This window comes from Glandiceps talaboti, chromosome 1, assembly GCF_964340395.1.
Source record: "Glandiceps talaboti chromosome 1, keGlaTala1.1, whole genome shotgun sequence".
Taxonomy (NCBI): domain Eukaryota; kingdom Metazoa; phylum Hemichordata; class Enteropneusta; family Spengelidae; genus Glandiceps; species Glandiceps talaboti.
The window spans coordinates 25832988-25848039 of NC_135549.1; the positions used below are offsets into that span (position 1 = coordinate 25832988).

General features: G+C 38.3%; 1 protein-coding gene across 1 annotated transcript; it reads right to left on the reverse strand.

Annotated features, from left to right (window-relative positions):
* Nucleotides 1-9710: 9710 nt before the first annotated feature.
* On the reverse strand, nucleotides 9711-14622 carry LOC144435058 (venom prothrombin activator pseutarin-C non-catalytic subunit-like). Its single transcript, XM_078123607.1, has 6 exons — nucleotides 14395-14622; nucleotides 13248-13352; nucleotides 11904-12054; nucleotides 11212-11334; nucleotides 10130-10335; nucleotides 9711-9830 (listed from the first exon to the last, which is right to left on the reverse strand). Exons 1-6 carry the CDS (start codon nucleotides 14620-14622, stop codon nucleotides 9711-9713), a joined length of 933 nt encoding a protein of 310 aa, XP_077979733.1.
* Between the last annotated feature and the right edge of the window lie 430 nt (nucleotides 14623-15052).

Sequence of the window (15052 nt, forward strand, 5' to 3'; positions counted from 1 at the left end):
ATCGTCCTCGGAAAAGCTTAAGTTATATCATGACCTGTAATCTAGCAAATGTAGCTGCGATATCATTCGCGCAATCCACACCATAATTGCCGCTGACGCAAAAGAAAATGATACCTTGTGGGAAAACTGCCTTAAAGGGAACAGTGGTTTACGATGACGAAAAATCTAAAATTTCTCTAGTCATTGCACGCCACATAAATTTCACGCGATTGCCAAGAAACATTGAATTGAAACTAGTTTCCAATTTGAAATTGTCCTAGCAGTGGTCCAGCATTGCCTCGTGGCAGTCAGCAGACAAGCATATGAACTAGATGAATAATGAACATTCATGACTCCTAAGTGCATATTACCTTCAGATAAATAGCCGTGCGTGTTTTTAGTTCATCTAATTAATACAAATGCATGGCTGCTAATGCCACATGAGGCAAATAACATACAAACCACTGCTAGGATAATGCATGTGAGAACAATTTTCGATTTGGGTTTTCTTGGCAATCACCCGAAATGTATGTGATTTATGAAAATGCCTGTATTTCCGAGAGTGTATTTGGTGAAGTATTTTATCGACACATATATCTGTAAAACTACCAAATAACTCACATACACTAACATATATGTACGAAACCATTTCTGCTACATAGTGGTCACCCTCTCCCCCTTCTCCTTTAGATTCAAACTACTCACCAAATCCGCATTCGAATTCGATATACTGCTCACATCGCAAAGCTCCGGACATCAAGGTGTCTATATGTGTAAGGGATACACCATTGTAGCTGACGTCTCGACCATATTTGCCGGCGCCTGTGATTCCATCAATTTGAACCTCTTCTAAATTGTGCTCAAATATCGTAACTATTGCATTCTTAATACTTGTGAAATCACAGTAAACTGTATAATACACAAAAGAACACAATTAATACAGTTGACGGCTAAATTTAGTTCATTTTGAAACGGGATTCTCACTGTAATATCTCTAGTAATCCTTCTTTGAGCTTGAAAAAAAATCGGAGTTGTATATGTGAGCACGCCCTCAACCGTTTAATATCCAATTAGGACCTTGTTGTGTTTACCAGCTTTAAAGAAAATAGGCACCATACCGTCAATTCTGTGACGCCAAAACCTCGCCTAATGGGCGTTGGCTCATAAATTAAACCAATTTATGTATTGAGTAACCCACAGTTTAATGTAACACATTCAGTCACAGTGAACGATCGCAAAACGGTCTAGATGATGACAAGATGAGCTTACATAATTTGGAGTCATCGTTTACGTGATATGAATTATAGAAATGAATTCTAATGTTTTTGTTTACCATTTCTTTTATATGTGATGTGATCTAAACGCAATAAGCCAAGAGAAAGGCACATTTCATTATCATAAAGCAAATTCAAAGCTTTTAGAATCATTTATATTAGAACTAAACGGTGATTAAAGTTACTCTGCTGTTGGGTTTGATCCAATCTGATTAAAAAATCATTTTGTGTCGTATTGTTTTGTTCCGAGTGGGAAGGCAGCGATCACTCGGAACAAAACAAACGACATAAAATGATGGACATATAGAGGTAGATAAAGACATCTAGCCGCTTTCACCACATCAGATTGGGTTCGATCTTGACAACCAAAGCCTCGGTTTGATTGTGTCTTTCAACGTTTGAATCCATTGTGCATGTATATGCATAAACTCCCGACTCCTTCGGGCCCGACTCTGACCCCGATACCACGATAGATTACTAGGTGGATAGGAGTCTACATGTAACACCGTTTTGTACTATCCGATGTATAACATCTTTCGGCTTTTTTTGAGAATTCCATGCAAGGGTTTATGTGAAGATGTCTATGTGATGGTAGCACATTTATTCTATCCTCTTCGTCTTCACAAAGACAATCAGAGACAAGACAAAGAGTTTGTTGTGGTAAATGAGATGTCCGAGGTTTCCCAGAAACCCAGGGCTTCTTTACAGGATTTGAAAGTTGAGTAAATTACCAAGGTGATATTCTTTTACGGTGACCCAAAATCATGACAGCAGTAATCAATGCTTGTTTATACTAAAAACAGAAATTAATCTGACTCGAGTTTTCCCTTACTCCCTTCCCAGGATTCCCGCTCTCACCTTTACATGGTGTCAAGGCACCAGACGATCCATCGGGGTCTATAAAGTAGTAGCCATCCGTTGAATGTCCAAAACTATCCGAAGCATCCTTGCACGAGGTTGGTATTGTTGATGTATCTATAGCAATGAGGACAATAACAGAACATGCATTACAAGTTACGCCTATTTGCTCAGGATATTGACGTGGTTGACCGTAGGTAATTCAGTTTTTTCCCTACCATAAATATCACATGCATTACCAAAGCCGAGTCAGTGATGCACCAACTCAAAGGCTACGCCGCTCCAGGAAACAGAGACCTTTTCGTAAAATATTGGTTCTGGAGAGTCATTTCATGATCTCTTACAGTTACTTGCGTATGTTATTTCATAGAAACATCACGTTCATGTTGTGCATTTATAGGGTACTTTATCGAAAGTACACCCGCTGAACTAATCAGGGGTTCTCAACAATAAACCACCGAAATCTAATACGAGTAGACAAAATAAGTCCCGAGTAATAAATCACAGTGACAACGACAAATTCTGGATACAGGTACGTTCAGATTTAAATACATATAGTTCGATTCCAAAAACATCACGTCAACAGCAACATCTAAAAATGTTATCTCAACAAAATCAGTTTGTACAGTGTCTATATCAGGATATATAAATAATAAGAACAGAGTATTGTTTAATATCCACATATGGTGTTATTCACATCATGGATTATCAAATATGACTCTCTCAAGGTGTTTCTAAATTAAATCTGCCATTGTTACTTTGAACCATTCTCGCAAGCCAAACCGAATATTTCTGCTCAAGGTGCCGTAAAAGAGTATGTGGTTTACGACGATGCCTTGAAATACATGGTTATGAGCCATCACATGGAAGAATTCGGGATATGATGAATATTCTCTGCTGACGAATACAAAACTTGAGGAGTTTTCATAGCTATACTTACCTGCATCAAAACATCTCAGTTTACCAATGGTATGGTATGCATAATCCGAGCTAAGGTCAAATTCACCGGCATAAAGAGCTGAAATCGGTAACTCAGAGGTATCAATGAGATATCCACCATCTCGACTTTCAACGAGATCTTGATCACAATTGCAAAGCGTCCCAGTGGTATCGCCGACACAGTTACCAGCACCACTCTGTCCACAGAAACAACCGCTGTATGACGAGGCTGCGCCTGGAAATGCCGTCATCTGTGTTCCTGACGCATCCTCCCACCAGGTATACTGGGTTCCACTATTCCAAATATGGGCGGTTTTGCACGTGTAGTATAACTGTTGTTCACAACTTAAAACAGACTGGGCTAGATTTGAAAGCTCACCTGCAATAAATGGCAAAGGTGTTTAGAACAGTGCAGATATTATCTATTGGTGAGCTATATGTACTTCCAAATTGTCACAGCCATGCCTTTGATTTAAAAAAAGAAAAAAAAGACGACCTGATATCGTTATAAGTATTGTGACTTTCTGAATGTTTTGGAAGGTTCAGTTTCACATCCCCTCCCTTCAAAAAGCTGGTTTATAAAATGACTACCAATAACAGCGTATTTTATCCAGTATTGTATTTCAGAGTTATTGACACTTATACTGTACTTTCCGTACGACATACAAATGTACTTACTAGCAGTGGCGTACGCATAGGTTGGAGTCACGGAGTAGGATCCTGCTGCCGCATATTGAGTCCCACTGACTAGAGTCGCGGTTTCATAATCATGTCCCACTTCCATCAAAATCACATCGTTGACAAATTCACTGGTGTCGAAATCACAGTAAACGGCCAAACCCGAAGAACCACTTGGCTTGATCCAGTAGAGACCGTCTGTTGTGAAGCCGTCATCTTCGTATTCCATACACGATGCAACGCCTCCAGACAATTTGTCCATTGGACAATATACCGTGTCGTAGGCGTTACCAGTATTTGGTAAGCCCAATTTGTAGTTCCCCTCTGTTGTGTAACCCTCACTGTACCACTCCGGACAGCCATCCATTCCTGGGAAAATCAATTAATTCGAGTATTATGATACTTTTCTATTCAAATATCGATTAACATTGTGTTGTCTATGTCTCTCTCTTGTCTGTCTAAATCATTTTCGTCCGCCTGTATGTCTTTTTCTACGTGTGTCGTTTGTTAGCCTACCTGTATACTTGAACAGTTATCGCTACTCCGCTTTCCTGACTGACATTTTGATGTTTTGAATTTTCGCTGGGTGAGTGAGTGAGTGAGTGAGTGAGTGAGTGGGTGAGTTTCACCAGACTAAAAAATTAGTGTATACAATTGAAGATTAAGAACACCATCAGCGAAAATTCAAGTTTGAAAGATCCTTTAAAAGGCCCTGCGACTGGTAAACTATTGTCCAACTGGAGGCGAACGAGAATTAAGAACTACAGTTATGGTAGTATTTGCCTTAAATACTACAACTCAGTTAGCTTTAGTGTTAGTTTTAGAAATATATTGTTCATTAATCTCAGATTTCCAGACAAAAGATAAAGCTTGTTATGCTAGCTTCTAATGCTAAAAGAGGAGTCCAATTTTATTTATATTTTACTCACCATAATAGCATCCATAGAGTTCAGCACGTATTGCAGGATATGTGTTCCAAGTTTGTGGATTAATTCTTACGTATAAAGCCTCGAAAGGGGTGAGTAATGTTGTCGTCACGGCAACCGTGGCATCAGTATTTCCGGTGAATAACTAATAGCAAAAAAAAGATAAATTATTTTAGCTTAAGTGTGCGTACCTGGGATATAATTAGGCGTACCATTAACACCGATCAAAACGAATACCAATATAACACATATAATCCACTACAATACACACTTGATTGTTAGTCAGTTGTACCACCATCCATGAGAGGGTGTATCGCTCAGCAACACAACTCAAAAACCACGGAAAGGCGCCCTCACTGGTTGGAGCTCAATGGCTGATGTATTGGCGTCACTAAAACCTTCCAAATTGGTTTTCCAACAAATTCTAATCAATCTATTAGAGTCACTTTGGTGTTCTTTCCACAAAATGTTGTCTAAATCAATGGCTATTTTTTGTTTAAAAGATATATCCTGTCAACTAACACAGACACATGGAAGGACGGGCGGACAGACAGACATAACATGACCACCATTGGCGGTGGTAGTAGACTTTAAGGAAATGGTGATCGGGAGTGATAATTCACCTTGTCTGCACCATCTTCTTGATATGTTGTAAAGCTAGATCCATCAGTACTATACATAAGGTAAAAGGTTTCAGTTCTGTAATCAGTCCCTCCAGGGGAGCCTTGTATTGCCACCTGTAGATAGAAATATGTTGAAAATGTCGCATCCATAGATGGACAGAAATTCAAATTCATAACATAATCATCACCACACTTTATTCACCACTCTACCCCCCCCCCCCTCCTCCACATATCACTGCTTGTTTCGTTTACTCTTTAGTTGTCACTTTACTTACAATGTAATACCTATCATTTGTTCGACAAATATGCATTTTACTACCTGGCGCGGTCTACCATAAATGTATTGCAACTGCATATCGCATTGATGGGCCACAAGCTAGACTAGTTCATAGAATTATTTTATGTGTGCCCTGGCCAGAAAAGTAAATCATACTCCATTTTATAATTTGGATTGATCCATTCATTTAGATAAGTCTGTTTGCTTTTTTGTGTGTTGATGCATGCAGCATGCATTGCTACATTGTAAGATTATTTAGACAGACAGACAGACATACAGACAGACAGACAGACAGACAGACAGACAGACAGACAGAGACAAAGACACAGACAGACAGACAGACAGAATCAGACAGACATACATACAGACAGACACAGTCAGACATACAGACAGACAGACAGACACAGTCAGACAGACAGACAGACAGACAGACACAGACAGACAGACAGATACAGACATGCATACGGACAGAGACAGACAGACAGACAGACAGACAGACATAGACATACAGAGACAGACAGAGACAGACAGACAGACAGACAGATACAGACATACATACATACATACATACATACATACATACATACATACAGACAGACAGACAGACACAGTCAGACAGACAGACAGACAGACAGACACAGACAGACAGACACAGACATGCATACAGACATAGACAGACAGACAGACAGACAGACAGACAGACATAGACATACAGAGACATACAGACAGACAGACAGACAGACAGACAGACTCAGACAGACATACATACATACAGACAGACACAGTCAGACATACAGACAGACAGACACAGTCAGTCAGACAGACAGACAGACACAGACAGACAGACAGACAGACATGCATACGGACAGAGACAGACAGACAGAGACAGACAGACAGACATAGACATACAGAGACATACAGAGACAGACAGACAGACAGATAGATAGATAGATAGATACAGACATACATACATACATACATACATACATACATACATACATACATACATACATACAGACAGACAGACAGACACAGTCAGACAGACAGACAGACAGACAGACAGACAGACAGACACAGACATGCATACAGACAGAGACAGACAGACAGAGACATACAGAGACAGACAGACAGACAGACAGACAGACAGACAGACAGACAGACAGACAGACAGACGAACATTTTCGGACTACTCATGTACAACAATGTCTGATTATCAGCATACATGTATATCCATGCTTACCTTACTGATGTAAGCAGGAACACCAAGCGCAATCTGTAGATACTGGTTTGTGTTTGTGGTATCGGTAACCCAGCAACTGTCGCTATAACTACCTAAAATGGTGATGACATAAACGATTAATTATACCTATACATACACTAAAACAACATGTATACATATCCTGAATGTGTTATTTATTCCAATAATCAGCACCTCAGTGTCAATCTCAATTTATTTGCCTATAATTCTTGTCGATCAAACATCACTGTCAGAAGATCTAAATCTCAAAGTTTCGTTATCATACCCCTATATATTTTCATGTGTTGACTTACACACTTATTTTAATATTGAATTATATCAGAGAATATGATGAAAGCATTTGATCCGAGTAATAGACTGTGAGCGTTTTGTACCGGAAACCTGCACACATACCCCCTATTTAATTTGAACCTGATGAAAGTGATCGTGGCTTACCTGATACAACATTTAAACGACCGTGCTCTGGCTTATATCCATCAGAGTCTGACTTGTAACTAGACGCTGTTAATGATGAATCGGCTATCAAACCACTCTCCATGCCCATGGCATCAGAGCATTCGCTTATAGCGCTATTGCCAACTAAGTGTGAAATAAATTATAATATTACAATTAGTAAAACGCCGCCATTACGTCAATACTTACTTTTGTTATAATTGTGTTTTGATTAAACTGTATAATATCGTCACGTCACAAAACGTTACAAATGACATGGTTTCGTGCGATAATGTAGACAGAATGTCAATCACAAGTTATGTTTTTAATTACATTTTAATTATCTTGGCATTTTAAAAAAATGTTTTGACTCTAGGCATACATAAATCTTCCTTTAAAAATTCATGAAAGATATACATTAAAGAACTGGTCTACTACAAATAAATCTTTTAGTGAAATATTGAGTAGTCATGAGAAAATGTTTCAATTAAGCTATTCTGGTATAATTACAGTCAGTGCATTCCTTAGATATGAATAAAACATGTCTTCTAGAGTTGTAAGAACAGTGAATATAAGTTATAAATATATCTCAATGCCAGGTTTAAATGCAATCAATTGTGTAAATGATAGCAAAGTACTCTTCAGGATATAGGATATAAATTATGAATACACTTTCAATATGCAGCGAAAATTACAGCTTGTTTCCCATGTTTTTAAGAACAAAACCTGACTAAATAAATGTAATAGATTTTGTTGGAGTCACCGTCTATTAGGATGATAAGGTTAGTAAACATCATACGGCCCGCTTCAAGTTACCATTCACCGGCACCTTTTGTTACAACAACGATACGAAACTGTCGGTCAATTCTACATTTTAAGATCATAGCAAAATTGAATAAAATACAGTTTCTTGCAACATTTTGTCTGAATGTAATTTTCATGCAGACATCGATTCAGAAACGTCAAAACATTGGCGCCCACGTGTCTGTATCTAGTTAAGTACAATAAATGGAATGGAATATCTTAATATTATAATAGACAAAATGTAGCAAGAAATTGACATCGTGTTATCTTAGTGTAGAATGTGCGGTTTCTTATTGGTTTCTGTGTGATTGTATCAAACAGAACCGTTGATTTATAACTTGAAACGAGCTGTGTAAAACGCCAAATGAAAAACAAGATAAATCATCAGAAAATAGCATAAGAAGTTGATTATTTGGTTACCATATGAAGACTGAGATAGACTTGTCTTCAAATTTAAAGTAGTTAATACTGAGATGAAATATAGAAAATTACATATTTTGTCATGTTACATTACCTTTTATGCAATATACCCAGTCTGTCATCCAACCATCTGTTTTCCCTGCTTCTTCGAGTTCATCGCATGCACTCTGAGCTTTACCTGAAGAAGCACAAACTGTAGTTATTAACTATATATTCCTTGGAATCACTGCAACTGCAAATAAATTCACCACACACACACACACACATCGCACACACTCGATCTTTCTCACTCTCCCTCCACTCTCTCACATTCTCCATCCCTCGCCTCTCTCTGTATTACACTCTCTCAGTCCCCCTTAAAATATCTGTCTGTCTGTCTGTCTGTCTGTCTGTCTGTATGTGTCTGTCTCGTAGTCGCACTGTCTACGTCTGTCTGTCTCTAGATCTATCTGCTTGTATGTCTCTCTATACGTCTCTGCACGTCTCTCTCTCTCTCCCCCCCCCTCTCTCTCTCTCTCTCTCTCTCTCTCTCTCTCTCTCTCTCTCTCTCTCTCTCTCTCTCTCTCTCTCTCTCTCTCTCTCTCTCTCTCTCTCTCTCTCTCTCTCTCTCTCTCTCTCTCTCTCTCTCTCTCTCTCTCTCTCTCTCTCTCTCTCTCTCTCTCTCTCTCTCTCTCTCTCTCTCTCTCTCTCTCTCTCTCTCTCTCTCTCTCTCGTTGTGTCACTCGTTCTTTCGGAATTCTCCGTCATTACTCACCAAAATAGCATCCGTATGTTTCCACTCTCATTCCAAGACTTCCAGACCAAGACGTTGGTACAAATCGTAAGTAACGAGCTCGAATTGGATTAGCTATATCGTTATATGAAATTACGTCATTTCCAGATGAAGCTGTAAACGACTGTTGGAAAAAATAAACAAAAAGAAAACATACAGTTTGTGAAATGGTCACGTTGAAATTTCAAGTCATGTATCATATTCTGTACTCTGTCTTCAATAAGGGTGGATGGACCGATGTGGATGGATGGATGGATGGATGGATGGATGGATGGATGGATATTTATAACTAACGTACGGATAGGAGAGAGACACTAATTTACATAAAATTGATATTAAAGATTGCTCTCGATCCAACAAAGTTATTAATAGCTAACGTTTCGGAAGTAAACCCTCCAAGACCTACATTCTGACCTCATACTAGTGAAAGGGCAGAAAATCTGAGATATTATGATTTAGAACGTACTCAATTATGCTAATTTATAACTGACGTCACATACCTGGTTATAGGTGTAAAATGTTGACCCATCAAATCCATACTGTAAATCATATTCGGTTACAGCTTTACCATTGGAACTTTGTGTGGCAACCTACAATGACGTAACAATAAATTGGAAAGCATAATTAGTTGTTCATATCCGTTCTCGGCATTGTGAATAAACGAACTTCTCAATGTCAATATGGTGATCTGATATTTGACACAAAGTGTGGCGATTGTTTTCCTCTGATGTTTTCTGTTCTTCCTACATTATATTCTATTTACAGAAATGCACAGATACTAACTAAGCTTTCATATTATTAAATTGTGTTTTGTGTATTGACCAATCAGTTGACTCATTGAGTATTGGGTTATTTGTAAACCAAAATTGTCGCCTCAATTATTTTTTACCCGAGAAACCGTAACGAAGTCCTCAAAGTCGATCTGCAACCACTGGTTGGCATCGTTGGCGTCAGCAATCCAGAGATTGGCGCCATTCAGTCTTGCTTGTGAAGCTGCATTACTCGCCGAATCACTTTTGACGGACGAGGCTGACAACTGTGAATCTAATATCGAGTCATCTTCCATTCCCATAGCGGAGTAGCAGGCTTCAATCCCTAGAAAGGAAAGACATACACACGGTATGTTTAAATACCTCAAGCAAGCCAAGGTGAACACGTTTGTAGACAAAATATACGAAATTTCTATGAATTATTGACTATTATTGACTTTGGTCTCAACGGTCTGATTCGTATTTTGAATAAAAGATATATTTCACTAGAACAGATAACAATGAAACATTTTTAACTAGAGGCCAACTTGGTACTACACAATTATTACTAACGCTTTGTGTTGATCTGTATTTTATAATTGTCCATATGTGTTTACTGACCATTGAGTTCAGTTACCATCTATAAAAGTATTTACACGATACCACTGTGCAAAACTCACAACGGGAGTGGGGGGGGGGGTATGCACTCAAAATCTATAGTTAGTAGCAATGTTTAGGAGTTATCATTCTCCCGACTGGCTTTAAGATCGTGATTTAAATAAGTTAAAGTTCTATAACTAAAACATGAAAAACGTAACATGGAAATTTGGCAGATCCTTTGTACAAATAGTTATTCCCCCTGTACATATCTCTCATCGTACAAATAGCCACCGTACTTTTACATAATACTCTATCCGGTCCACCCACCCCTATCCCAACCCCATCCCGTAAAAATAGTCACTCTGGTACATATTATGCGTGGGTATATGATGTAATAATATCTATTTGCAGGAGATGGGGGACTTAAATTGTGCAGACAGGCTATTTGCACATAGAACCCGAAAGAATGTATTCGAATAAATGTTCGTAGAAATTACACTACGTCGTTATGTATGAATTTTTTGTCAGTGTTGACAGATATACATAACTGTCTTGGACGTGTTTGTAAACAAACACACTATTTACATGTGAACTTAAGTCTGGAAAACCGTTGGACACTTACTGGTTTCAGGATGTACGTCGATACAATATATATCTTCTAAATTATTGGCATCGCCACTAGGATATCCCGTGTACCAACCTTCAATGTGACCGACGTCATCATAATCAGAACAGGTGCTTCGAACTGGGAAATAGAAAATATGGACATAGATTTTTTTCTGTATAGAATTTGCTGGTGTAATATGCAGAAATCAAAGTGTAACGCCACCAACGTTCAGGGTAAAAGGAACAATTAGCAACATCCTGGACACATTGAAGTGCATATCCAACTATACCATCTAACAACTACAACCAATTTCCTATAATTTATTGAATTTAAAGTGTAGAATTATAGTTTTGTTCGTTCACTTAAAAACAAGTTTATATTTCATGCTTCTAGATATGCTATGACAATGAATGGACGTTGATGTAATTACACCCTTTGTAGAGTCACGTCATATCAGATACCAAGTTTGTCTCGAGTGACTGACTGCACACTCAACCCCCAATGTTTCCACTATCTTGATTACAGGGTGACTGTATTTGCATAACCAAGGCAGCGTCATCACCCACGTGACTGTGTAATCTACCACATGCAACCACAACAACAGTAAGTTTTATTTTTGAGTCTATCTCAGTTTGCCTTTAGTTTGATTCCATTACTATATAACACGAAATGAGGGCGCTGTGCTGTTAAAAGGTAAAGACACTTACTGTCATCACAGCCATAGACTTCAGCTCTAACCATAATGTGTGTGACCCAAGATTGGAAACTCACTCGAAAGTGTCTGGTATACATCGTAAAAGTTTGCACATCTATATATTCACTGTCGGATGCTTGAGAGGTGGTGTCTGTACTGAAAAGCTGAGATAAAAAAAAACGATTGCGCAATAAGTTACTAATGTTATTTTTAGACAAGAAATAGTGTGCGCTAGATGGTGTATTACAATAATACTGTTAAAGGCACAGTTCAGGTTAGGCCTCAAATTTAAGTTTGAAAAAAAAAATCATTTAAAAAAAAAACCTTTTGGTCGTGAACAAAAATTAAAGATTCGATCCACATGGCTCCACTGATAAGATAACACTAATCCGAGAATCTGGAATTTAAGATTATGGATAACAATTAAATCTAGTCAAGACCCTTGTAAAATCTAGTCAAGACCCTCATTAAAGAATTATTCTTGTGAGTGGATCAGAAGTAGAAGATTTTATTTATTTTATTCAGGACCACCGTTTGTATAGCTCTGCCAAAGAACTGTTTTTATACTACGGCTATATCGACTTGACCAATCAGAGGCCTTGATTTCGGTTGGTTATATGGAACCATATAACCCACTCTTTCGTAGGGGTGTGACCTATATTACGCTCAGCACTCAATTTGGATGCAACAAATTACATAAAATTTTGGAAAAGATCCGTTTGAGCCAATCACGCCGTAGTATAAGTAAGATAGACAACGCGTTCGGTAGAGTTATGGCTACGCCCCCCTCGTTTATTGGCACATAACCCTCCCGAACTCGTTGACTATCTATTACTTAATACACATGTAAATCAAATTTTGATCCTCAGCAATATGGGCCTTTGCAGGATTAACAAAACTGGGAGACTTTAAAGACAATATATGAATCTGATTTATATAGTGTAACGTTCGAGTGAGTTTGGATGAAGGATGGGGGTCGAGCCGATCATCGTTCCCCAGTGATAACTGATAGTTCTGTGAAGTTTCTCTCTTAGCACAACATCCATTCTCGTTATCGAAACTGTAGAAAGATCATCATTGAAAGGGCGGCAAACATGAACATTTCACCGTTTCTCACGTCTTGGTCAGACTCAACTATAAGTACTAGTCGCTCTCATCAAAATGAAAATAGCAAAAGTCTGTCGAATTATATTTGATGAATGTGCACGTTTTAAAGTGATATAAAGCCATAAGAGTTTATTGAACTCTTGAAGCAAAATATAGTCTGTTATGTATATGATAGTATATATTATTGTGTATATAGTGAGAATGACTGTGAATAATATGGTGGTCAAACAATTCACGTAAAACTACTTACAACAAGGCTGCCACTTTCGTAATAGTATTCAAAGTTTACGCCGTCGGTACTTCTCAAAATATAGTACGAAGTAGCATAAGCACCCTCATATCCTTGTATTGCCACCTACAAATCAAAGAAAAGACGTCATACTTATCATGTATACGCCAATACGCTGGTAGATATGTCGTGCCACGCTGCCCTCATCGGGCCTGCTCTATCTATGAAAGGGTTAACCTATGTGTGAGGGCGCCCTGTCACTGCATGCCGTACTGACTAACCTTCTGAATATTGTACCTTTTTTTGAGTTCCAGTATAGTTTTTATTTCTTGAGAATTGGAAATACATTCGAGGAAAGAGTTGAGGGACATAAAAATGTCCCTGGCTCTGGTGTACGCAGTACATGGGTTACTTGCAAGCAGCTGACTTGAGACAGGATCTTGTCTAGATCTGATTTGACAGAAAACTTCCTTACTGTTACCAGCACTTCTTCTTTTGATCGCCCGACATGACGAATATCTTACACCTTGGTACATTCTTAGCCTAAAGTCCTGTCGTGTTGGGACTTCTGGATCTCGCCAGACAACTAGACGTGGACTCTAGGCTGTACATTTTCTTTGCAAGAGTTATATCATATTATTTTTTGCAGATCGTCGCACCAAATGAATACATTGGAACTAGGATATATAGGCATGCCAAGGCCCAATGGATCAAAATCTAGCCATGTCAAAAAGATGCTTGTCAAGTCTGAAGATGAGATTTGACAATGATACTAACACTTTCTTGAGTAAGACTATCTTCGTTGAAATCTACATAGCCACGACGTTTTTTATTTGAATGAAAATAACAACTTTATCGTGTGTGTGTGTGTGTGTGTGTGTGTGTGTGCGTGCGCGCGCACGTACGTGTGTGTTTATATGTGTTGTTGTAGCTGCTGCTGTTGTTGTTTATGTTGTTGTTGTTGTTGTTGTTGCTGTTGTTGCAATCTGATTAAAATCCGATGTAGATGTCGGCTATTCGTGCATTGCTATCTTACCATCGTTATTTAGCTTGAATTGACCTTCGTAGTACATGTTTACATTTTTTAGCCTGATCGCCTCCTATCTGCATTACATACGTGTTTGTTTGTTGTTGGTTTGTGTTTGTGAGTTTACGATTGAATACTTACACTAGTGAGAATGACTGGTTTCAACAAATCCAAACTAAACCACTCTTCCGTATTTTCCGTTTTAGTTCTCCACGACCCGTCATAGTTCAATCGAATCTCTTTGAGTCGGTATCCAGATTTACTAGATGAGACAGTTATCTGATCTTGAGTGAGGGAGTAATCTTCCATACCAAAAGCAGTCACACATGAACTTAGGTCGTCACCTCCTAAAGACAAATGCAAGGTCATGGTTACCATCCCAGTGTGTACCTCCTGTTACTTTGTTCAACAGAACTCAATTAACTCGTAATTAGTTACAATCAAGAAAAGAAAGTCATAGGTCATAGGTCACAGTCCAAATTTTTTGAAATAGTGGTACAAAAAAATATTGAAATCAAGCCATTTTTAGAAACCATTATGGCCGCTTGATCAGAGTGCTAATTGTATGATTTGATAGTTTATGATAGCATGTCAATTTCCTTGAAAACAGGCCGGACGATGAACACGCAATTTTTTTTCCATTGTTTCCAATAGATTAGAAACCAACTTTCATTGGCAAGGTTTAGAAAGAATATTAAGAATTGTTATTTTAAGGAGAAAATTGGCCCCCTACGTGAATTCATTCTGTCATTAATTACCATAAGATCATAATGCAGATAAAGTAATTAAGTCATCGAAT